Source organism: Myotis brandtii, unplaced genomic scaffold (assembly GCF_000412655.1).
Source record: "Myotis brandtii unplaced genomic scaffold, ASM41265v1 scaffold916, whole genome shotgun sequence".
In the NCBI taxonomy this organism is placed as follows: Eukaryota; Metazoa; Chordata; class Mammalia; order Chiroptera; family Vespertilionidae; genus Myotis; species Myotis brandtii.
Window position 1 is genome coordinate 242,257 of NW_005371774.1, and position 25,385 is coordinate 267,641.

The 25,385-nt window shown below is 52.3% G+C and overlaps 1 protein-coding gene across 1 annotated transcript in view; it reads left to right on the plus strand.

Moving 5' to 3' along the window:
* The window catches only part of POLR1A (polymerase (RNA) I polypeptide A, 194kDa), a 77,042-nt gene that overhangs the window by 40,278 nt on the left and 11,379 nt on the right, over window positions 1-25,385 (plus strand). The window contains exons 14-27 of the mRNA XM_005885636.2: window positions 3,660-3,851; window positions 7,338-7,487; window positions 8,510-8,693; window positions 10,108-10,190; window positions 10,303-10,461; window positions 12,574-12,672; window positions 13,655-13,807; window positions 15,126-15,208; window positions 17,334-17,499; window positions 18,307-18,528; window positions 19,343-19,557; window positions 21,559-21,726; window positions 22,567-22,702; window positions 23,302-23,459. Of these exons, the coding sequence (XP_005885698.1) occupies window positions 3,660-3,851; window positions 7,338-7,487; window positions 8,510-8,693; window positions 10,108-10,190; window positions 10,303-10,461; window positions 12,574-12,672; window positions 13,655-13,807; window positions 15,126-15,208; window positions 17,334-17,499; window positions 18,307-18,528; window positions 19,343-19,557; window positions 21,559-21,726; window positions 22,567-22,702; window positions 23,302-23,459 (2,168 nt within the window). The remainder of the gene's footprint in view (window positions 1-3,659; window positions 3,852-7,337; window positions 7,488-8,509; window positions 8,694-10,107; window positions 10,191-10,302; window positions 10,462-12,573; window positions 12,673-13,654; window positions 13,808-15,125; window positions 15,209-17,333; window positions 17,500-18,306; window positions 18,529-19,342; window positions 19,558-21,558; window positions 21,727-22,566; window positions 22,703-23,301; window positions 23,460-25,385) is intronic.

The window sequence follows — 25,385 nt, forward strand, 5'->3', positions numbered from 1 at the left end:
CTCAGGGAATCAACAGGGCAGAGCAAACAGCTATGGCTGATCCTCAGCCCTGCCCTAAGGGGCCCCACGTCCCAGTGTCCTGGTAATTGCTGCAAGCACCTCTGAGGGAAAGCCGCCCTCAAGTTCCGAGTTCTGCCCGTTGCCAGACAGTCCAGTTTCTCCCCATATGAGTCCTGGGTCCCCAGAGACTTCCCAGAACTGGAGTTCAGAGCAGTCGTGAGCTTGTGACTCCATCCCGATTCAAAAAGACAGCCTCGTCCTCAGGTGCCAGCCGCTTTCTGCGCACGCTCGAGCCTCCGTACCTCTGCACTTTACTTCCGCAGCTCCTCTGAGTCTCAGTGTGCTTTTCTCTTTCCTTCTAGTTGTAGAATTTCCACTCAGCCAGCCTTCCTGTAGTTCTGGATGATGTCTGTTTTGTCTTTTCGTTGTATTTTTGAAGTTGTTGTGGGAGGCAGCAATTTCCGGTGTTTACCTATGCCTCCATCTTGGTTTCTCCTACATATGGTCTTTATTATGTTGTAAAATCACTACAGTTTTTACTCACTCCCTTCATGCTTGTGTTTTTGTCATTATTTTTACTAGGTGTTTTTTTTGTGTGTGTGTGTATCCCTGAATTTATTGTTGTAATTATATATGCTCTTCCTACTTTTGTCTTTTAACCTTTGTAATCCTATATAATAAAAGGCTAATATGCAAATCGACCAAACAGCAAAACGACCAGTCGCTATGTCGCACACTGACCAACGGGGGCAGATGCTCAATGCAGGAGCTGCCCCCTTGTGGTCAGTGCGCTCCCACAGGGGGAGTGCTGCTCAGCCAGAAGCCCAGCTCACGGCTGGCAAGTGCAGCCACAGTGGCAAGAGTCTTTCCCACCTCCGCAGCAGTACTGAGGATGTCTGACTGATGACTTAGGCCTGCTCCTGAGGGACCCCCCCAGAGTGCATGAATTTTGTGCGCTGGGCCTCTAGTAGCTTTATAATTGGCTTAATAAATTAGCCAGCATAGTTGGTTTAACAAATAGTGAAAATTTCTAGGGAATGATCTGAGGGTTCGCTTCACTCTTAGTCAATATCTTTTGTCTTAGTTAAAGGGTTTTTAATTTTTGATACATTTCATTTAGTCCTTGGTGTTAATGCCAAGAGGTGGAATCCTCCTTTTTACTAATGGTTATAAAAATGCAACATGTGTTGAAGTATTTTGGTGGCAGTGTCCTCAGAGAACAGGAAGTGGTTTTGTTAAACTAGGAAAGCCATATATATTTTTTAATGTTTTTGGTATACCTTTCTTTGTCTTCATTTCTCTCTGTTCATGTTTCCATTCCTTTTACATTTCCAGGTACTCTTCCTTAACTAACCATAATACACATTAAAGTAAATTTATTTTTTTGGTTTGTAAGTATTTAATAGAGTTGTGTACTGTCTGTTTACTTAAAATGAGTGGGACTTTATTTCTTTTCAGAAAATAGTTAAACTTTTTATTTATGTTTTTCTTTGTGAATTAACTTTTTTCTTTCTTAAATTTATTGAGGGGCAGTGCTTTGTGGAAATTATTTTTAACAAGGCTTGAGAATAGTTTTCTGACTTCTACTTAGTCAGCTAGAAGATTCAAGTCATAGAAAACCCTAATTCTCTGAGCATCCTGACCAAAGACATTACTTGTAATATCATTTTGCTGTGATATTAAATGGAATAGGATAGCTGACAATTATCTGGGTTTTTTGTTTAGAGATGGTCTTTTTGATCCTAAGCAGGATTTAGGAAATTCAGAATCATAAGTTGACCCTTAGTAAATTGTTTTAATCAGCATTCCTTCCTAGAACTCATGATTATTGCACTGAAAACAATTTAATCATTAAGATAATTTTCTAGTCATGTAGAAATCTGGTCAGAGAAAGGAGAAGGCATGGAATGGGTCACATAACCTGTAATTATGTTCTTTAAAGGAAGAAAACAAAAGGAAAAATCTGTATCTGCCTCCAAAGATTGTGGGATGAGTCAAATGTGTAATATTGGTTTGGGTTTTCCCCCAAGCAAAGTAAGACCATGTCTTTGGAACAAGCTACAGAGTATATATTTTTAATCTTCACCTGAGGATATGTTTATTGATCTTAGAGAGAGGAAGGGGGGGGGGGCTAGAGAGAGAGAGAGAGAAACAATGATGTGAGAGAGAAACATCCATCAGTTGCCTCCTATATGCCTCCCCAACCAGGGATCGAACCCGCAACCTTTTGGTATAAGGACAACGGTCCAACCAACTGAGCCATCAGGCCAGGGCCAGGGTGTAATTTTTATTGAAGTTGGAAGGGCTATTTGCTCTATTTGATCTTGCCTTCGATTGACAGCACTTATCCATCCATTTGTAACAATTAACTTTGAATTTACATAGAGCCATTGTCCTGGTACTTAGACTATTTGACAAGTACCCTTTTTAGCTTTTGAATTAGTACTTGTGGTTTAATTCCTGGTGCTTCTCCAAGGCTGCATTTGTGAGTCCTTTAGCCCTGCTTATGAAATATGGCCATAATATTGGGTCATATTTGGCAAATAATCAAATGCTAACAATCTTCAGATTTTTTTTTCAAGTTCCTATAAACATTGAAAAGTTTGCAAAAACTGCTTCTGAAAGAATGTCAGTGAGCACAGCTATTCTTACTTTAGTGTGCCTTATGTTGCCATGGACACAGACCTGCAGAGAGGGTTCAGGAGGCTAAGGATCAGAAACCCTGTGGCAAGTGTCCAAGGAGATGAATGTACCCCCCAAACCCGATATGAAAGCCCTTGTTTGGACATCTGGTGGAAAACAGCCTTTTACCGGCCCACCATGAACACATGCTGCATAGTGAACACACTCACAGGGACGTTCTTCCTTCAGCGGTCATGTATGTCATGGCCCTTCCATGACCCTCTCAGGAGCCTCTGCCTGAACCCCTGCCCCCTGCACTGCTGACCCACATCACTCTCAGGCCTCGCTGTGATGCTGCCCCTCAGAGAGACCACTCCTGACCATCCCCCTGCCGCAGATCTGTATGATGATCCGTTCTGTTATTTTCTTCCATGTCATTTAAAACTCTTTGTGCCGATGTATTTATCCAAACATCTGCTTACTGTCCAGCTCTTCCTCCTCATAAAGGATTGTGCCTGTTTGGTCCACAGAAGTAGATTGAAGTTCTAACCAAGTGATTAGACCGCACAGTAAGCTCTCAATAACTATTTGTTGGATGGATGACCAATTTAGAGGAGAACCAGGCCAGAAATGTGAGAAAAATACTAAAGCATAAAACCAAAATATAAAAACAAGAACATAGCTAGCAGCAGCCAGACCAAATTTGTGCTTAAATGCCAAAAATATGCTGGAGTAACTAGAACCAGATGGGATCATGGCGGCAAGGCTTGGGGAAATGGATGGTTTTGACGCAGTTTTGATAGAGAACTGTGGGCAATGCAACGGCGGAAGGAGGCCCTGGTCATGTGTTCTGGGCGGCAGTTTACTCTCAAAATGAGAGGCCTCGGCACCTGCCTCCTGAGGCTGTGGGAAAGGACAACATGAGGCCATAAGACAGGGTTGTTGCTAGGAGGCAGCCTCCAGGCAGATGATTAGGAATTAGAATGCGACTTAAAATTTATTCTTGTTCTTCTTCCCATTTCTGTTTTGATTTGTAGGATGGCCAGCCGTTGGCAGGATTGATCCAAGATCACATGATTGCCGGTGCAAATATGACCATCCGAGGTTGCTTTTTCACCCGGGAGCAGTATATGGAACTGGTGTACCGAGGACTCACTGATAAAGTGGGACACGTGAAGCTCTTTGCTCCTGCCATCCTGAAGCCTTTTCCACTGTGGACAGGAAAGCAGGTAATTGGGAGAAAACGGCCAGAGTGTATATCAGAAGGCAACCAGCCACTCCTATATAAGGTTTCATTCCCAGAGGAGCCCATGCCAGGGACAGACAAGTAACAAATCAGACAATAGTGTGACTTCCTCTTTGAGGGGCCCTTGGGTTTGGGGGTTTCAACGGAGTAGTAGGCTGCGTGGTTTCTGTCCTTTGCTTCTAACTTAAATGTGATGACCTCGTAGTCCAAATGGTGGCTATAGGCAGTGGTGTTGGTGGTAGTGTGGGTAGTAGTTGTTGGGAGGGGCCGAGTGCTTTGCTGAGTGCTTTAGCTATGTTATCTAACTTAATCCTCACAGCCAACTCTCTCTCTCCCTCTTCCTTTCTGAAATCAATAAAAATATTTAAATACATATATATGTGCTTGTGCTGTTGGTAATGCCTCACAAACAAGTAAAGATTATCCCAGGAATGTGAGGTTGGTTTAACAACTAAAAACCAGTCAAATCCAAGGTCCACAAACTTAAAGGACTGAAGAGCAGAAAGAGACTTTCAAAATCATCCTGAAATCCTTTGTTTAAACTAAAATTTATATTTCTCTAGTACATACATATAGGGATACTATTCAGGTTATCTTTTTTGTTGTTAATCCTCATCCGAGGATATTTTTTCCATTGATTTTTTTAGACAGTGGAAGGGAGGAAGGGGGAGGGGGAGAGAGAGAGACAAAGAGAAAGAGAGAGAGAAACATCAATGTGAGAGAGACACATCGCCTGGTTGCCTCTCCCACGTGCTAGGGATGGAACCTGCAACCCAGGAACATGCCCTTGAAGGGAATCGAATCAGTGACCTTTCAGTGCATGGGCCAGGGCAGGTCGTCTTATTTCTTGAATGAGCTTTAATACTTGGTTTTCTCAAGGATTTTGTCCATTTTAAATAAGTTGTTGAATTTATAGCCATAAAGTTATTCATAATATTCCTTTATCATCCTTTTCTATCTGTACAATCTGTAGGTGGGCCACCTTTCTCATTCCTGATATTGGTAATTTATGTCTTCTCTCTCTTTTTTCCTGATCAATTTGACTAGGGCTTGTTGGTTTTATTGCTCTCAGAAAAACAGCTTTCATAGACTTTTTCTATTTTTCTATTTCCTGTTTCATTGATTTCACTTTAAGCTTTATTATTTACTTTCTTCTGTTTTCATTGGGTTTTATTTGCTTTTCTTTTTCTAGTTACTTAAGGTTGAAGCTGACATAATTGATTTGAGACTGTTTCCTTTTCTTTATAAGTACTTTAGGTATAAATTTCCCCCCTAAGTTCTATTAATGACATCCTACAAATTATGATATGTTGTATTTTCACTTATTTTAAAATACTTCGCTGTGCTGGGCCAGCACGGCCAAGGGTGACCCTGTGTGGGGGCCGTGAAGGATTGAGAAAAGACAGACAAGAGAAGAAAGCTGGGTGTGGGTGGGACGCTGCCCTCTCTGATGGAGAGAGACAGTGCCACAGCCTGTAAGCCGTCTCTTTATTTTATAGCCAGATTCCACGAGGCAAAGTAAAGGCATGGTTAAAACCTTCTCCTGGGTTTCAATCCTACTCAATTACATGCACCTGAACTCTATCAAGCCCACATCACTCAGCCACGTGGTATCACGTGTTTGGACCATAGGTTCAAGCTTACAACTATAGTTGTTGGCTATAATTGTGCTGGGAGGGCTCTGCCCTCCAAGCTGGGACTTGCACGTGGCCATGAGAGGACTGTGCCCTCTCATGAGTCTGAGGCTTGAACCTGTCCAAACACTGTAGCTGCTCTCCACACTTCCAAATTTTCCTTTTTTAAACACATGAGTTATTTAGAAGTCCATTATTTAGTTTCCAAATATTTAGAGATTTTCCAGATATCTTTGTTACAGATTTCCCATTTAAGTATTTTGCAGCAAAGAATATGCCTTGGATGACTTGAATCCCTTTAAATTTATTGAGATTCATTTTGTGGCTTCAATTATGGTCTGTCTTGGTAAATGTTTGGTGTGCCCTTAAAAATAATGTATAATCTGCCCTAACCGGTTTGGCTCAGTGGATAGAGCATCAGCCTGCGGACTCAAGGGTCCCAGGTTTGATTCCGGTCAAGGGCATATGCCTTGGTTGCGGGCGTGTCCCCAATGGGGAGTATGCAGGAGGCAGCTGATCGATGTTTCTCTCTCATCGATGTTTCTAACTCTCTATCCCTCTCCCTTCCTCTCTGTAAAAAATCAATAAAATACATTTTAAAAAAAAGTATAATCTGCTGTTGTTGGATGGACTGCTCTTTAAATGTCAGTTGGGTTCAGTTGATAGGTAGTCTACTCTCTACTCTCTCCTTGCTGATCACTGTCCTTCATTACCTGATGTCCGTTGTCTTGAAAATCATTGTTTTATATTCTTGTCTGCTTTTGTTGACGTTTCTGGTGGGAGAGTAAATCAGGTCACCATTGCTCCATCCTGGCCAGAATGGAAGTTGACTTGACCGAATACCACCGGCAACTCTGCAGTTTGATTAAAATCAATAATATGGATAGTTTAGTTCAAGGAGTTGGTAAGCTTTTTCTGTAAAACCAGATAGCAAATATTTTAGGCTTTGCTGACCACACAATCTGTTACAGCTACTTAGCTCTGCCATTATAACATGAAAACAGCCACAGACAGCACATAAATAAGTGAGCATAGGTTTTATCCAGTCTAACTTTATTTACACATAGAGGTGGTGGGCCAGATTTGGCCTGCAGGCTCTAGTTTGCCTATTCCTGATTTAGTTAGTTGGCCATATGTATTTGCCCACTTTATTATTCCTATTTATATGACTTTATTTTATAAGCTATCTCAAGTTACCTTAGAAGTGAATGTATTATAAGTCTTAAGTAATTTAGTGTCTGATCTCTGTATCTGTGCACCTGTTTTGCCTGTTTGTTTCCTTTGTTCTGTGGGAGGACACATCGACTGTGTGTAATAATCGCCGTGGATTTGGATGTGGCCTGGAGACAGGGAAGGATGCTCTTCAGCCTCTGCCTCGTCCTGGCACTGGCGCCCGCGGGCCACCTCCTCCGGGCAGGGGCGGTGTCGTGAGCCCACCACCTGTCTTGGCCCTGCTGTCTCTGTTTTCACCACACACTCGAATCTTCTTTCTGTGACCCCACAGCAGTTTGCTGCTTTTCTCTCCTTCCTCCGGTCTGTTCAGGAACTGGATGTGCTTTTTCAGGTCTGGAGGATTGCTCACTTTAACAGCAGTTATTTTAGGGAAGAAGAGTCCCAGTGAAGTCCTTAGTGCATGTGTACGTTTCCGCTCCTAAGCTCCCTCCTAAGTCGCCAGTAGAACAGTGAGCGCGGAGGTCCACTGGCCCACAGAGCTGGAACCGTCGTCGTCCTTGCTTTGCCTACAGGCCACTAGAATGGGCTTGCCGGCTCTTCAGGATGAGCAGGGGCAGGAAGCCCTAAAGGGAACTCTCATCTTTCCTTCCTTTCCTTTCCAGGTTGTTTCCACGCTGCTCATAAACATAATCCCCGAGGAGCACAGCCCACTGAACTTATCAGGGAAGGCCAAGATCGGTGGGAAAGCCTGGGTGAAGGAGTCTCCCCGGCCCGTGCCCGGCTTCAACCCCGACTCCATGTGCGAGTCCCAGGTATGGCTGCCCAGCCGCTTCCATTGGAGATTGCGAGTCCTGGGTTTAGGCAAATGGATTTAAAACAGGCACAGAGAAATAGGCACATGCACAGGAGGAGACGTTGTGGCTCATAAGAGAGAGTTGTGCCCAAGTTGGTGTCAGCTTTGGTTTTAGGGAGGTACAGTGTAAAACTGGCAGCCAGCTGGGGAGCTTCTACGGCAGGAGGCCTGGGAGCTGACTGCAAAGCCTGCAAATGCAGAGCCTGGGTTTTCCCTGCAGACCCCCGAGTGGCTGAGATCCTGGGGCTGCTGTGAGGTTCACTCCTCCCAGCTTCGTGCCTCGGGGAACAGGCCTCAGGGAGGTGGGCCAGGACAGTCAAACCCGGGCACCGCACTGCCTCCAGAGTGCGAGACTGGCCTCACGCTAGATTTCCGAGGCCTCTGCGTGTTCTTGGTGGGGGAGTATCCCCAAGTCCCCCCCTCACTGCTTCGTCACCAGGTCCGACACAGTCCATTAGAGCTGAAGCTGCCACTCTTCCTTTATAGATCACATGCTTAAGGCATGCAGCAGCATTTTGCAACCAGAATCCTCCGTTTAGTTAGCTTCTAATTCATTAGCCCCACTTTGTGAGAGTACAAATCCAGCCCTTCAAGGACGTTGGAAAAGTTATGTTGTTCTTACTCCCAGGGCACAGGGGAGGGAGTACCTTGGCCAAGATCGTGGTTATGAAGTTTATACCAAATGTTCTCATTTCCAGTCACAAAGTCTTTGTCAAGGGTCCCTGACCTCGAGTCATTGTGGGTGGGGTGGGGATGGGAGGACATCTGAACACACTGAAATGTGTCTGTGTGTGGTGCGGTCCCGGAGGGACTTACTCTGATGTCTACATGTGCCCACCTCCTTCCATCAAGGACTTGAGGCAGGTTGCGGTGGAGGGACGGGTAGGGTAAGGTCACTAAAGCGTGGAATGAGGGGGGGGTGGCTCGCGCTGGAGGCGGCACCTCATCTCAGCATTGTGGTCATGGCTGTGCCCTCTGCAGGTGATCATCAGGGAAGGGGAGCTGCTCTGCGGGGTGCTGGACAAAGCACACTATGGGAGCTCTGCCTACGGCCTGGTGCACTGCTGCTATGAGATCTACGGCGGGGAGACCAGTGGCAAGGTTCTCACCTGCCTGGCCCGCCTCTTCACCGCCTACCTGCAGCTCTACAGAGGCTTCACCTTGGGTGAGTGCTGGGCGAGCAGCTCCTGGGGTCCCTACCCGGCCAGCACGCCAACCAGGGTGTCTCCCGGCTCTGCTAGCAGCCTCCAGCCTCCGGGGCAGCGGCCGGGCTGCCTCTACAAGGACATCCTCACTTGCAGCCTTGCATCTCGTCAGTGCTTCCTGCCCTTCCCCCAGAGCCAGTGATTCTTCACCATCAACCTCATAGTGACCATCTGTCTCATTCTCAACCCCATCCTTTACAGTTTTCAGTCCCTCGGTCTGATTTTTCACACTCAAACGCACCTCCATTTTTCCAAAATTCCCTGGGCACTCCGTGCTCTGCAAAGGGTGCTTAGCATATGGTAGAAAGAGAAATTGGCCCAAGTGCAAAGAGCATCCTGATGCCGCCAGGCTGAGAGGGAGTGCAGCCCAGCTGGACAGAGCTCTGAGGGAAGGGCAGGCTAGAGAAGGTGCCTTCACTCCAGCCCTCAGAGCCAGAGGGGTCAGTGAAGGGACCATGGTGGCCTGGAGCTGACCCCATGGAAGGACCCACTGTTGTGGTTATGGCTTCCTCACAGAGGGAATATTTCTTCCTCTTCCACGCACACATGTTCTGCAGAGGCCCTCAAGCTTCCAGGACAGTGCGTTGGGATTCCAGATATTTTAGCCCAGCTTTTAAGAGTGCAGCCATTGTTTCCTTCCCACTCCGATCTTGGCTGAGGGACTTTTGGCCCCAGTAACACTCACAGATACAGACAGAAAATAGTTGATTGAAAAAATGAAGTAGAAAGACATCCTGCCCAAGGTGAGGCATTCCTCATCCCTGTGGAGCCAGAAAGACAGGCCTAACTAGTGACCTGGGCTTTCTTCCTGGGCAGAACCTGTGGTGTCCCTGTCACCCAGGCTCCCGTGTGTGTGTGTGTGTGTGTGTGTGTGTGTGTGTGTGTCTGCACACCCATCCTCACAGCTGCATGGGTGGTCTCTGGAACAACTGACTTCTGGGAATCAGAGCCAGGATGTGCTCTCCCTCCCTCTCTTCCTTCCCTAACCTTGGTTTTTCATCCACAACATCTTCCCCCACAGCCCATTCATGAAACATGCATTTATTGAGTTCAGGCAGTAGAGCTGTGCCTAAGAGCACAGGTTTGGACTCGGGCCTGGGTTTGCTTTTTACCTGTGGAACCTTGGGCAGGTAGCTCGAGAAGAGCCTTAGTTGTGACATTTGTAAAATGGAGATTGTAATGCTTGGCCCTGCACTTGCTTACGGGATGGGAAGCACGTAGGAGAGCGTAGCAGTCTTGTAAGGACGTTAGGTGATTGTTATTCAGGTGCCTCCTGGGTATGTGACACTGCTCCATGCCCTGACCTCACTGAGTTTACGTCTTGCTGAGAAGTCAGGCCCCGTGCCACCTGAGCTTGTCTGTCTCACTTCACAGGCGTGGAAGACATTTTGGTGAAGCCACAGGCGGATGTCAAGAGACACAGGATCATTGACGAGTCTACCCACTGCGGGCCCCGGGTGAGGAGGGCTGGGAGGCCGGGCCTGCCGAGGGGTCAGCTCTCCGACAGAGTGAAACCCACACCTTCCTCACTTGGCTGCTGCCTCCGACGTGTCCCTTTTCTCATTCCAGGCTGTCAGGTCTGCATTAAACCTGCCAGAATCCGCGCCATGTGATGAGGTCCGAGGGAGATGGCAGGATGCCCATCTGGGCCAAGACCAGAGAGATTTTAACATGATCGATCTGAAGTTCAAGGAGGAAGTGAACCATTACAGTAACGAGATTAACAAGGTTAGTCTGGCAGTGAGCACAGTTATCCCCACCATTTTAAATGCTGATTTTTTAAAAAATTACATTTTGATTTTCATTCGGGGCCCTTTAGAGCAATTTGGCTATTTAGCAGCTGACTTGGTGGGATGTGAGGTGGGATGTGCGAAAGTCATCGCTTTGAGGAGCCAACGGCTTCATTCCCTCACCCAGTCAGGGTCTGGGAAGAAAGGTCTGTGCTGCATGCTGAGCGGGAATGCTCTGCACTTCGTTTGTTTTGTTTACTATTTTATTTTTTCCATCACCATTTATTCCCTCTACACCCTCTTTCACCTTCACCCTCTCCTCCCCTCCCCGCCTCTGCCCCTGTGCACTTTTTAAAATGTGTGTGTGTGGGGATGACTGCATTAAAAGGGACTGAAGGCAAGGGCAGTTTCCTGTGGTGCTGCAGCCAGTGGAGGAGTAGATTGAGGGACCAAAAACACCATTGCTGTGTTACGGCCAAAGGTGATCCTGAGTGGGGGGGTGAAAGGATTGAGAAAAGACAGACAAGAGAATGAAAGCTGGGTCTCGGTGGGACGCTGCTCCCTGATGAGGAGACAGCGCCAGCGCCCACAAGCCGTGTCTTTATTTTATAGCAGATGCCACGAGGCAAAGTAGGGGCGTGATCACGTTGTTTACAGCATTCTCATGAGTTCCAACCTCACTCAACTACATGCACCCGAACTCTATCACAAGGCACATGGGGCCATGTGTTTGGACCATAGGTTCAAGCTTACAACCATAGCTGTTGGCTATAATTGTGCTGGGAGGGCCCTGCCCTCCAGCTGGGACTTGCACGTGGCAGTGAGAGGACCCTGTCCTTTCATTAGTCCGAGGCTTGAACCTGGCCAAAACACTGTAGCCATGCCCCACATTGCTGCTTGTATATTGGAGCCAGAGCTGAAGGCCTGGTTTAAACCCTAGCTCTGCCATACCCTTGCTGTGTGACCTCAGGCAGGTGACGTAACCAGTCTGTGCTTTGTTTCCACACCTGGAGGGAGGGATGCTGAGAGGGTTAAGGGCCTGACCTGTGTAGTGCTCTTGGCCTGGCAGGAGCGCTGCGGAAGTCCCCCCAAGTCCCTGTCTGCTCCTCACTAAGCCAGTTCCTGTGCAGTTAGGAAAGGAGGGGGAAATCCCTGCACGAGCCAAGACCAGAGTCTGTGCCTCGCCATCTTCTGGTCCCAGAGCTGGGCTCCCAGTCCTGCAGCTGGAAGCGCCCGCCTGACCCTCACCCTGCCTCCTGGGCCTCGAGGCCCAGCCTGAGAAGGAGAGGAAGAGGCAAGGCCAACACCCATAGAAGTCAGTGTTTGACTGGCTTTCAGCAGCCCTCAGGCTCCCAGGAGCACAGACCTCTCATCCGTACAGGTTTGTCCCTGAGGGGTTGTGTTCAGAGGAGCCTTCCCAGCACCTCCCCGAGAACCAGGAGGCGTGGCTTCCAGCATTGCCTGGGAATGCTGGGATTGGGGCATTGTCCCAGCGGCTTCTCGGTGTTGCTTCTTGTCCTTCCAGCTCACCTCTTCCCACTACTGTGTCTCCCCTGTGGTGGACTGGGTCTCTGCAGCTCTAGGCAGAGGCTTCAGTAGACTCAGAGCCCCTCCCAGTGTCTCCCTAGGCTCCACCCCGGGGTGCTGCTCACTTGCAATAGCCCTGGAGCCGAGGCAAGGCTCCCACATGGTGCTTGGGCAGCCTGTTGGCAAATGTGAGTCTGACAGGGACACTGGTCAGCACTGCCAGGCCAAGTCCATGCTCTGCTGGGCGAGTTCGCCAGGGCATAGCCTCAGACTTTATTTTTAACCAGCTTCTTGTTAGCATCTCAGCTGCCTGTGCTGCCCCTGCTTCTCCTTGTCGGCCGCTGTTGGCCAGTGACAGGCCCCTCGGGCGTCTGACTGACGGTGTCGAGGGCAGCGCACAGGCCATTGTTAGACTCGCAGAGCTTCTAGCGAGAGGGTTCATGCTGAATGGGACCTCTTGTGGCAGGTGGGGTTTGGTGCTTCTCTGAGTGACTGGCGTGAGTGTGTCGCTGCCACACCCTCAGTTTACCTTCTGAGTCTGGGATTTCAGAAGGTGTGCTCACCGGTGCGTTTTAATCCACAGGCATGCATGCCTTTCGGCCTTCACAGGCAGTTTCCAGAGAACAACTTGCAGATGATGGTGCAGTCCGGAGCCAAAGGTTCAACTGTCAACACCATGCAGGTGTGAGCACTGGGTGGCTGCTTGGCCGAGGGTGCTGTATTCCCAGGAAGTAGTTTCTGATTTGTTTGATTTTAAAAGGATCCATGTTTTATATAAAATGTGGCAAGTTCTGAAAAATACAAAAGCATATAGAAGTCAGTACAGGAACTTGCCACTGTTAGCAATAACGTTATGAACAAATATAGATGTAAGTATCCAGATGTTACGTATAATACAGTAGATACTGTAAATTTACACACTAGATTACTGTTACATATATTCACATTATATGGAAACACTGTGTGTGTGTAATCTTAGCTGAGACCCTGCAGTTTTGCATGATCTGCTTTTTCCTATTTCGTAATATAAGTATTGTTCTAGAGGTTTCTAACCCTTAATTTGAGGCCCATTACCTCCTCAGATGACCTCAGTGCTATGGCACATTCTCACAAATCGTAGCAATTTAAAAAAAAAATCTTGATGACCTTGAGAGGGTCTTAAGGACCATCTCATTGTTTGGGGACTCAGAGCAATAGGAATGGGCTTAAAGGCTGAGGCCATCAGGGAGTCCCTTTGACTAAAGTGAAAGCCAGACACACTGTTCTTCCCACCCCTTCCCCATACCCCAAAAGTGTGGTCAGTATTACTCTCTTTTGGCCTTAAAATTTAAGGAGTGCTGTAAGTTGCTTTTTCCTGCAGGCCTCAGTTTCCCATTAGGACCAGCACTCAGGTCCCTTCCAAGTAGAGCGTAATGATTCTGAAACATGGCTTCTTTTGTCGCCCATTTTACAAAACACCAAATGTGGAGACTCTCCCATCCGCCAACAAAAGGGAAACAATTATTTTCTCAAAGCACTAGCTTCCCTGGTACATTTACAAATCTCGTTTGGCCTTTAAGAACTCAGTTTCCATGCAGCTTTTTCTGAAGGGCAGGCCCTCCTCTCCTGCTAGGACAGAGCATTGCTTAACAGATGTTGGTCTGTCTCGGGTCTCCTTTCCCCAGATCTCGTGCCTGCTGGGCCAGATTGAACTGGAAGGCCGGAGACCCCCACTGATGGCGTCTGGCAAGTCACTGCCCTGCTTCGAGCCTTACGAATTCACCCCCAGGGCTGGCGGCTTCGTCACCGGCAGGTTCCTCACTGGCATCAAGCCTCCTGTATGTATTTTGGGTTTTCCTTTTGGTGTTTCTCCTCATTTCCAGCTCAGTGGTAGAAGGCCTTTGACTTTCCCCAACAACTGTGAGCAAGTGGATATTATTCCAAGCCATTTGGTGCTTGCCCACTACACCCTGTGGCCCACGAGGACCATAAGGACACAGCCATGCCATGTCCACCAGTGTGACACCAGAGCCTAGCACAGTGCCTGGCACAGGGTGGAGCTCAGTGAGTGTTTGCTGATAAATGAGAAGATGAATAAGACCAATCCCAGTTCCACCGTTTCAGATGTGTGGGCTGCACATGTGCAGGTAGACAGCTGGCCCCTTGAGCAGGACCTGTCACTTCTCATCCACGCTCCCTCTGCTGTGTGTCCCCCCTTATCCAGTCTTACTGCACTTGAAGGTGACAGGGAAAGGAAGGCCCCACACCCCCACGGGGTCTCTCCATTGCCAAAGGGACCTCATGGAGATTTATTTCACAAGCCCCCAGCAGAGCTTCCCACGGCTCCTCCTGCCATTGGGAAGCTGACCAGCTGTCGCAAATGCCCAGTGTTCCCTTGGACAACAGAGTCTCCCCTAGGAGGAGGGTTTTCTCCTCAAACTTGTCAAACGGCTTCTTGAACATTGGCACCTTTTCTCTGCCGAGTGCATTTCTGCAAGGATGACCCTTGTGATCAGACAGCCAGGTCCAGGTTGTGAACAGGAGCGACCCTTTGTTTCAAGGCTGCCCGCTGCTCCAGGGCTCCTGCCTCGGCTCCAGTGGTCACCCCTGGCCTCTGGCACGGGATGGTGGTGTGCCGACAGAGATCAGAATTGTTAAAGCTGGTTGTGACCCCGTAGTTAGTCATGCAACCGCTGTAATAGATAGTGATGGCATTGCTTATGTAAAGAAGCAACAGGCTGATACAGAGAGCACACGGATGGGGTAGTTTCATGAAGTTCTAGTTCCATCCTTATGTGCATTTGTGTGTGTGTGTGTGTGTACGCTGATTACTGTTGTAAATGTATTTCTTACTGTGGGTTGCAATCAAAGAGTTTGGAAAACACTCTTATCTCTGTTAACACTGTGGGAAGTGGAATTCAGATGTGTGGGCTGCACATGTGCAGGCAGACACCTGGCCCCTTGAGCAGGACGTGTCACTTCTCATCCACGCTCCTTCTGCTCTCGGGCAGATAAGATAGCAGTCACTGGGCCATTGGAGCCATCAAGGGCCCCAGGAGATGAGGCGGGGCTGCTGGAGGGTTGGCCTGAGCCGCCCTCCCGAAGCACGCCGTCCTCACTGTCGCCTCTGGGACCTGGGTCCCGCTTCTCCCGCAGGAGTTCTTCTTTCACTGCATGGCGGGGCGCGAGGGCCTGGTCGACACCGCTGTGAAAACCAGCCGCTCCGGCTACCTCCAAAGGTAACGCCCCTGCTCTGCACCGCTCAGTGTCGGTTCTTTCACATGTTCAGTGACGATTCACTTGGAATTTCTTTAGATGGAAAAATGTCTTTAAAATGCCCACAGTTATCCTGAGACAGAAAATAGCAGGTATTCTTCCCCTTTTAAAGGATTAATAGCACATGAGCGCAGACAAAGGGCCCCTGCGTTCTGAGGGAAGTTACGGGTACGGGAAAGGTCTCGGTGGTGGTGGGCTGGCCCTCCGCCCCGGGAAGGCTCGGCAGTCCAGGACAGCCAAGGGGCTGCCAGGCCCGGGTCCCTGCCTGTGCGCCTGTGATTGGAGTTACTATTGCTCCAGATGTAGTGCCACTTTGGGGTCCCCAGCCTAGACTTACCTGTTCCTCTCATCTCTGGGAGGAAAGAAGACAAGTAGCCACTCTCACGGGCCTGTTGAGCAGGTTGGGGGAATGAAGCTTCAGTCTGGACAAGGCCGGACTCCAGAGGGCCCGGCAGACGGGGTAGCAGATGCCTGCGTTCCAGCCTCCCTCTCCTGGGCTGCAGCCGGGGTTGCTGTGTCTTGGGGATTTGGGGTAATGGTTTTTCATGAGCCCAGGGAGCCAGTGGTGGTGGGAAGTGGAGGAACAGCAGAAATAAGGCCTGATTTTAAGCACATTCTCAGGGACTCGCTGACTGCGCACAGGAAGGCAGAGCTCCTTTCCTCGCCCCTCAGAGGCCTGTCCGTCCCTACCGCTCTCCTGTGCTGCTTCTGAGCTCCACATTCCCAAAGTGCAGCCCTTATTTCGGTCCATTCCCCTGGATGCCCAAAGCTGCAGCCTAGGGGGTTGGCTGTCGGAGAGGAGCCCATCTGCAGAGCTGGCTGCTTCAGTACAGTGGGCTGAGCTCCCCTCCAGGGGCCATGGATTACACGGCCATTTTCTCCCACGAGCAGGGGTGACACCCCAGCTCCATCCTTTTAAACCATTCAAGAACACCTGTAGTGTAGAACAGGCTAGAGAACAAATGATCAACTGCGTCTGGGGTGGGAGGACCCGAGGCCTTTGAATGCAGGGTGGGAGGGAGGAGGGTGTGGGGAGCCACGGGACAGAGGGCACAGGCGCCTGCTGCTGGAGGTCCTGGTGGAGGAGGCCAGTGCAGTGCCTCCGGCGATGGGTGAGGAGCCAGGGCGGCTGTGCGAAGCCCAGGCTGGGAGCCCTCGAGGGTGGCAATGGGGAGGAAGAGGCAGATTCGGCAGAGACGTGGGGCAGCTGGCTGAAATGCAGGAGTGAGGGCAGGGAGGTGTCAGACCAGCTGTTTTCAGGCCTCCGTGTCAGCCCAGTGACGGAAAGCCAAGGGGAGAGAAGTGTGGGTGGCGTGAGGTGGCAGCAGCAGGGCGTTCAAGTAGGCACGTTGCAGTGGCCCCTAGATGAGGCCTGACGCTGGGGAGAGACCTGGAGGTGCAGCCTGGAGAGGCCACTGCTGTGCTGAGCCTCAGCCCTGGGGGCGCGTACAGCCGAGCAGGGGGGACCCCTCCGTGTGTTCAGCATGTTCAGTGGGTGCCCAGCGTCAGCCTGGCAGGTGGGCTGGTGCCAGGGAGACAGTGCAATAACACTGAGCTCTGCCCTTGGAGCCTGGGGAGCAGTGGCTCCTGGGAAGCCTCCTCCTAACGTGGCAGGAGGAGAAACCAGGGCCGAGTGGCCGAGATCAGGGAAGGGGCCATCACCGGGCAGCAGAGGGGGAGAGGAGGGAGGCAGCTGACCGCTGGGAGAAGCGAGGGAAAGCGCCTGGTTGGGGTGTCACATCAGCACCTAGTTCCTAATGTCCTCTGCGCCCCTGACCGAGGGTCTCCGGACTGAGAGCATTGCAGAAGCTTTGGGTGGGGACACAGCCCCACTGCTCTGCCTGCCTGTGGCTCTAAGGGCACTGGCAGCTGGGGCAGGAGAGGGAGGCAGGGGCCAGCAGGGCCGCCAACCTCTCAGGCACAGGCTGCAGCCCCAGCTGGGAGACCGTAGCTCAGAGCCTGGGCCTTGGAGGCTGGCTGTCCTGGAGTCTAGCTTGGCTGTAGAGCAGCAGTTCCTTCCCACCTCCCACCGCTTCCCTCCCTGCCCTGGGAGTGAGCTTGGTGGGCCCTGAACCGGACCTCCCACAGGTGCATCATCAAGCACCTGGAGGGCCTCGTGGTCCAGTATGACCTGACGGTCCGTGACAGCGACGGCAGCGTGGTGCAGTTCCTGTACGGGGAGGACGGCCTGGACATCCCCAAGACGCAGTTCCTGCAGCCTAAGCAGTTCCCCTTCCTCGCCAGCAACTACGAGGTGGGTCAGGCCCCTGGCGGCCGGGGGCTCTGGGCTGTCACGGGCCCCGCACTCCAGGCTCTGCCGCCCAGTTAGAGTGGCTGCTGAGACGTAGAGGGGAAAGAGCGTACAAACCACCTCGATGCCGTGCGACACTCGCCATTTCCACATCCGTCCGTGGACGGAGGTGGCAGAAAGGCACGAGCACCCCAGACAGCAGCTGCCGTTGGGGTGTTTGCCACGTGCGGGCAAGCTGTGGACACTCTCTGGGTCCCATCCTCGTGTCACCTGGGGAAGGAGGTGCTCCTTCCTCTGCCCATGTCACAGCTGAGGCCACCGGTCAGAGCTTCAGGGCCTGGCTGGAGAGTGGCAGAGCCAGCGTTTGAACCCAGACCCAGACACAAGCCGTACCTCATTGCCCGGGGATGACCTCCACTGCTGACCGGCAGTCACCCCATTTTGCCAAATGGGAAGCTGGAACTGGTGTGGCCTATCCAGGGTCTCGCAGGGGTGGCCGAAGATTGCACGTGGCCGTGCTCCTCCATCCTGGCCCTGGCCCCGAGCTCTGGGCCACACTTCTCCTTCCTGGAGCTCCCCTGTGTTCTGAAGGGGCCCTGTGTGTGCCCGTCTCTCTCCTGACTCCTCAGCTCCCGGGACCGCCAGCTCCCAGGTCTGGTTTGCACAGTGAGGCCCAATTAGTAGCAGGTGCTCAGCCTCTGACAGCTGTCGTGACAGCTCCGCAAGGCCCTCTTGGTCCGTGAAGTTGTGTGGCATGGCCTTGGGTCGCCCTCACCTCTTTGATCTTGTGTGTGTGGTTTGTTTATTTAGGTAATCATGAAATCGAAGCATCTCCACGAAGTTTTATCCAGAGCAGATCCCAAAAAAGCTCTCCGCCACTTCAGAGCCATCAAAAAATGGCAGAGCAAGCACCCCGGCCCCCTGCAGAGGACGGGCGCCTTCCTGAGCTATTCCCAGAAAGTCCAGGCAGCCGCGAGAGCCGCCGACCTCCAGGGCACCAGTCAGCCCGGCCGCAGCCCCGGGACCTGCCAGGTGACTTGGGGGACTGTGTCTCCAGGCCAGGGGCTGAGGGAAGGAGGGTGTTTCCCTAATGGGAGGTGTAATCATGAAATCTGGCTTCATTCACTGTCGGAAAACATGGCAGTCAAACAGGGATGTAAGGAGGTGCTGCAGAGGTGTGGGCAGGGTTCGAGGGAGCTGACCAGGACTGTTCACTTCTGTTCCACACCACCCCAGGCCGGAAGGGGCAGGGAGGGGGCTGTGGGCAGAGGCCACTCGACAGGAGCCCTCAGTGAAGGGAGGTGGCCCACTTGGGGCTTCTCCGAGAGGGTGGGAGGGAGACGCCAGGGTTCACTCTCGCCCCTTTCCCTCTGCTGGGGAGGCCTCCTGGCCAAGCAGTCGGGAGCCGAGAGGCAGGGGCGTGCTTTGAAGTGGCGGCGGTGGGACAGTGTGGGCGCAGGGTCTGTGAAAGCCCAGGTAGGGGCAGACGATCACCTGGCTCATGGTGACTGCATCCTGGCTGGCCTCGGACCATCCTGGCTCTGCCGCCTGCCCTCGCATTATTAGTAACAGTGCCCTGTTTATTCTAAGAGAGTGCCAGTGTGGACATTCACTCCCTGTCGTTGGTGGGCCAGGACGAAGAGCTCACAGCATCGGGTGGAGCAGTGAGCCCTGGACGGATTCAGTTTCCTGTTTTAAGTGTAGAGCTGGGCTCTCCCTGCAGTCAGGATTCTGTCTCCCCACTCGCCTCTGAAGCCAGTGCCTGTGATTCTCCTTATCCTCCCGTGCCCCAGGAGAAGTGGCCGTGCTGGCGCCTCCTGTGTGGCTCAGCCGCCCTTCCTTTCAGGTGCTGAGGATGTGGGGCGAGTTGGATGAGCAGAGCCGAAGGAAATACCAGAAGAAGGCAGCTCCGTGTCCTGACCCCACCCTGTCCATCTGGCGCCCAGACATCTACTTTGCCTCCGTGTCAGAAACATTTGAAAAAAAGATGGACGACTACAGTCTCGAGTGGGCGTCTCAGGCAGAGAAGAGTTTTGAGAAATCGGAGCTTTCTCTTGACAGGTAACGACATGGATGCGTGGCTCGGTGCGAGCAGAGGGAAACCTGGTGTAGGCCCTTCCCTACCTCGGGAGAGGGAGGCAGCGTCCCGGGTGCAGACCCCAGCAGGAGGGAGGGCAGTGAACCAGAAGGGCAGCCGGCAAGCCCTGAGGCTCTGGATAGGAGACAGAGCAGGTGTGGGCACCCCATCGGCCGAGAGGAGAAGAGAGCTCTGCCCGGACAGCCCTCGGAAGTGGCCTCTCTCCAGTTCGGTGTGATGGGTGTGGCCCGTTGGGAGCCAGGGAGCCTAATCGCCATTCAGTGGCTTCCAACTCCCGAGAGCAAATCATTCTGCCTTATGACACTGCCTTAGCCGTCTGTGAGGGTTGGATCTGATTATTCCACTGGCCCTTTGAGCTTTGGGCTTCGAAGCCTTAAGGAAGAAGGAACACATGTTTTCCTCACTTTGGGCCCATTCACACACACAAAAGAGGGAAAAAAATCCTGTGTGTAGGTGGGTGGGAAGCCAGACAGGAACCAGCATCGAGCCACAACGGGTTAAAACACCAAAAGTGCCCCAGGAATGGCTGGTGGGGCTGGTCTTGGGGGGGCTGTCAGGGGTCCTGCCCTTGCCCACTAAGCCTGGCCTGCGGAGCTGGATGACCGAGAGCACCTGCTGTGTCCGGGCTGCTCATCCTGCCGCTGCTGAAACCCGCCTGGTGCCTGGAGAGGTTGACAGGGTGCAGGGACTGCAGCGGGGAGATGGGACTCAGCAGAGGCAAGGAGCCAAGGCAGATACTGGAGGGAGGGAGGGACGGGGCTCTCTCTACCCCTTAAAATGGTTTCTCCAGCCAGGCCCCCGAGATTCCCAGGTCGAATAAGTCCTACAGGTTATCACAGCTGCCAGCAGGGCTGGCCCTACAAGCAGAAGTCCTGGCTCCCCCACCCCTCCTCCTGCTCCCCTGCAGCTCAGGGTGCTGCCCCTTATTCTTGGAAGAACCGTGGTGGTCCTCCCTCCAGCTGCGCTCCATCAGGAGCAGGGAGGTTAGCCCTGGGGGGCATCACGTGGGTTTGGAGGGCCGAGACGGGCCAGCGATCCTGCCTCGGTTCTGTCCTTGTTCTTGATTTGCTCTCGGAGTTGGCAGCCACTGAATGGCATGGGTTCCCTTACTCTCAGCCACACCCATCACACCAAACTGAAGGGAGAGGTCACTTCTGAGAGCCTCTGTCCCGGCAGGGGCCTGTAAGCAAGCAGCAGGCTTGGTGCAGCTCCAACGTTCTGGAAGTATCTGAAGGCTGTCTGACAGGAATACCGATGTGCGCTCACACCTCACTGGTTTGAGGTACTTGGGAGAGAAGACACGTTGGGTTAATGCAAAGTCTGACTTTTAAAAAGAGCTTGCATAGGAACGCACTTGGTTGCTTTCTTCTGCATTTGCACACCTGTCCATTTAGTCTCCGTTTGTTGAGCCCTTGTTCCATGTGTGGGGGTGTGACAGTATTCCCTGCTGTTCTAAAAGGAAGAATAGCTAGTAACTACAAAATTGTATAGGACCCACACTTCCGACGTGCAGCCGTTTGCACTAATTAAGAAGATACAGCCCCCCATCCCGCCCCCTTACCTCACAGCTGCTTTGTGGACCTCGTCCTGGTTTGTACAGCAGGAGGTTTAACCTCTCCACACTCACAATCAGTGGGGCAAAGGGTTCACAGAGGAAACCCTGTGACTGGGGAGCTCAGGGGGCTGGTAACCGGTGCAGAGTAGGCACATGGCATCCTCAGAGCCTGAACAGTCCAAGGTGGACGTGCAGAGCTTCACCACCCCGCTGGGATCCCTGCGGCTAATGAAGACATTCCGGGGTCGCCAGCAGGAATTTAAGGATGAGAGGATGATTTGTTAGGAAATAGCAGCCCAGAAGGAGGGAGAGGGACTAGTTCCATGCACCCTGGTTTTGGATGGTATGGACACCCAACCGACAGGTGGGTGGTGTCCGCTCCTAACCCCTGTCCCCGCCCCACTTCCAGTTTGCGGACCCTGCTGCAGCTGAAGTGGCAGCGTTCGCTGTGCGACCCGGGAGAGGCGGTGGGCCTGCTGGCCGCCCAGAGCATCGGGGAGCCCTCCACACAGATGACGCTGAACACCTTCCACTTCGCTGGCAGAGGGGAGATGAACGTCACCCTGGGCATTCCGAGGTGGGATACGGGTGTGTGTGATGTGGGGTCTGTCCTAGCCCGCTCCCGGGGAAGAACACATTTAATTAGAGTGTGTGTGCGTGACCAAAAGTCAGGGCTCATCAAAGTGGGGATCAGGGTTGGAGTTTGGGGGATTCAGCTCTTCTGTGCAGTTTCTTTGGCTGGCCTCTTAGAATCCCCATATATCCCTCTGCCGGCTCCTGTATCAGAGTTACCTGGATGCTTGTCAGTTTCCCACTCCTGGGGCGGGACTCACAAGCCCCTACAGGGCCACCTGGTTGCCCAACGGTGGGACACCATCCACGTAGAACGTGACCCACAGCAGCCCTGGCCCTGCAGGTAACTGTATGCAACCTGCAGGATGATGGCCAGTGGGCGAGAGGAAAGAGGCGGGGTCAGACCCACCTGCATCCATACTGGCCCTGCCACTGTCTGAGACGGTTCCTCAGCTTCTTCAATCTCAGGATCCTCACCTGCGGGGCCCACCTTCCCACACAGTCAGGCTGGGCAGGTTGACAGCTCAGGGGCAAGGCCTGAGCAGGGTGCCTGCACCCAGTAGAAGGGGCGCAGACTCTAGTTACCTTTCATTCATTCAGTAAGCTCTTAGTAAGCACCTGCTGTATGCAAGACACAGGTGATAGGAAACAAGAATATGACTCAGTCCTGTCCTTGAGGAGCCACGCTCCAGTGAAGGAAACGGACAGGAGAGTCACTTGCTATCACACGGGCCAGAGCGTATTTCCCTGCAAGATCTCAGGATCTGCCCCACACCCCAAAGGGCTCTGACAAGAAAGGGGACCTGGGTGCCTCTTACGATCAGGTGTCCTTGTTCTGTGACAGGTTGAGGGAGATTCTCATGGTGGCCAGCGCCAACATCAAGACACCCATGATGAGCGTGCCCGTGCTCAACACCAAAAAAGCCCTGAAGAGAGTGAAAAGCCTGAAGAGGCAGCTCACCAGGGTGTGCCTGGGGGAGGTAATTATCTCTCGGACCTGCTATAAACTGGGGGGGCCTGCTGCCGCCTGGGTGACCTGCTGCTGCCTGGGGGACCTGCTGCCGACTGGGGGACATGCTGTAGACTGGGGGACCTGCTGCCGCCTGGACGAGGCGTTTTCCCCACGGCCTCTTGTCAGGACTGTTCAGACCCTGGGCTCAGACTCTCGCCAATGAGGGGGGAGCTTGGGGACCTGCTGCCGCCTGGGCGAGGCGTTTTCCCCACGGCCTCCTGTCAGGACTGTTCACACCCTGGGCTCAGACTCTCGCCAATGAGGGGGGAGCTTTCTCTGCCAGGTGCTGAGCAGGGGTGGGGCTGAGCAGGAAGCTTTAGAAGTAATCACGCAGCGTTCTCGTATGCCTTACAAGTAAAGAGACGTCCTGGGTTAGCGTACCAGCCCTGCTGGAGCCCACGCCCCGCAGCCAGGGCTGTTCTCCGGGGTAACCTGTAGGCTGGCGAATTTCTTTGGGGTTTTGGCCAGTGGCCCCAGCCTGTCCCCCAAGCCCTCGGGTTTCCCATAACCCACCTGTAATGCCCTGGTACCTGAGCAGTTGGGTTCTCCCTGTGTATCTGGTTCTAGGTGCTGCAGAAAGTCGATGTCCAGGAATCCTTCTGGATGGGAGAGAAGCAGAACAAGTTCCGGGTGTACGAGCTGCGGTTTCAGTTCCTGCCCCATGCGTATTACGAGCAGGAGAAGTGCCTGAGACCTGCGGACATTCTGCACTTCATGGAGACGAGGTCAGGACGCGGGCCACTTTGTTGCTTGACTTTGTCGTGGGTCTTGAGCCCTCCTGGTTTCAGGACTCCTGGAGGTTGGGGCTCACTTGCCCAAATTAGTTCTTCATGGGAAGTGCTTAGGGAGCATGGGCCCTGCAGCCTAATCTGGAAACCTCATCTCCACTCTGGCTTATACGTGTGACTGTACTGACCACACACCACTTCCTAAACTCCGTTCTTGCTGATTGGTGAGCCTTCTCGGGGATGTAGGCTTCCAGGCATGGAAGAAGGTGACCGCAGAGAGAACGGCCGCCACAGCGGTGCTGCTGTGATGGCGGGCCGGCACTAGGTGTTCGTTTCTGACATGATGTGATTCCAGGCAGATAATGTAGTTTCTGGTACTTTCATCTCCTGGGGATGAGCAGTACACCTGTGGCCTGCTGCTCGTAAATGCCAGTTCGGTAACTGGGTTGCCTCCAGCTTCTTACAGAGAAATTCTGGTTGCCTCCTGGTAGGGAGAATGAACATCCTTTTTCTCTCAAGTTCAAGTCACTGTTGGACATTGGAGAAGCACAGGCCACAATGCTGAGTACACAGGAATGGGAGGTGGGCACGTCGGGTGGGACCAGCCAGACAGTCAACAAAGCCCTTTTGATTGGCCAGCTGGCCCCAGATGAAGGAGTGCACACTCGTGGCTGAAGGCCTCGCAGGTCACAGCCCGTGGGGCCGGTGGGGCAGGTGGGGAAGCTCCCGACGAGTGCGCAGAACCTGCCTCCAAGGGGAGGGAGTGTGAGCCAGGGAAGCCCGATCTGTCCCCGCCCCCATCTTTCTTCTGTCTTTGGTGTTTTGGGTACTTGCTTTTACTTTTATAAATAAGTTTCCTAATTTTTAAACATTAGCAACCAATTCATATCTTTTTAAAAGCCTGGTACGGCCCAAATAGATCCCTCACAGCCTGGTGGGGCCGGTGGGGAAGGTGGGGAAGCTCCCGACGAGTGCGCAGAACCTGCCTCCAGGGGGAGGGAGTGTGAGCCAGGGAAGCCCGATCTGATTTACAGAAGAAGAAAGTCCCCGCCCCCATCTTTCTTCTGTCTTTGGTGGTTTGGTTACTTGCTTTTATTTTTATAAATAAGTTTCCTAATTTTTAAATATTAGCAACCAATTCGTATCTTTTTAAAAGCCTGGTACGGCCCAAATAGATCCCATCTCTTGGTGGGATTTGGCCACAGACCACAGACCATCTGCCTCTAACTTAGACTGCGTGGCAGTCTCGAAGCTGCTCAGAGAGAGAACCCATGGCAGACAGTAGCAGCGGAAAGTCCATGAGTTCTCTTGTCCCACAAACCTTGCCTGAGTGACGCCCACTCAGAGGCAGGTCATGAGGCAGTGTGGCCAGGAGAGAGCGGCTGTCCTCCCCCCTGAAGCTGTGAGCTGGCTTCGGGCTGGTCCCTAAGGTGGCATTTAGGATAGTGGGTATTGTGGCAGATGGGGAGCTCGGACGTGAACTCAGCCCTTTGGATCCTGTCCCGGTGCACGTGAGCCCGGGGTGAGGCTGTCACTGGCTGGGCCTCGGGAACACCTCCATCACTGTCCACCTGGGTAGGAGGTTTGTTCTCTCAGGCGGCCCGTGCTCTCCTGGTGCTGGCATGTCCCAGGAGACCCGTCTGTGCTCAGCCTGCCAGCTCATTAATTACCCGGGAGGAGAGGCCTCCCGCGCCGAGTGTGTGTGTGGCCACGCTGCCCTCTTCTGGGAAATGGAGCTGGGACCACGTGGCCATTGAGCATTGTCAAGGGCGTGGACTGGGATGCTCGGCCCCATTTCTAGTCGTCTGAGGCCCCTGAGCAGGTGGGTCTGCAGGAGGCTTGCACCAGGCTGTGTGGAGAGTTCCCTTTACTTGCCTCATCTTGGGGAGTTGAAAGTCCATCACTTTTTTTTTTTTTTTTTTA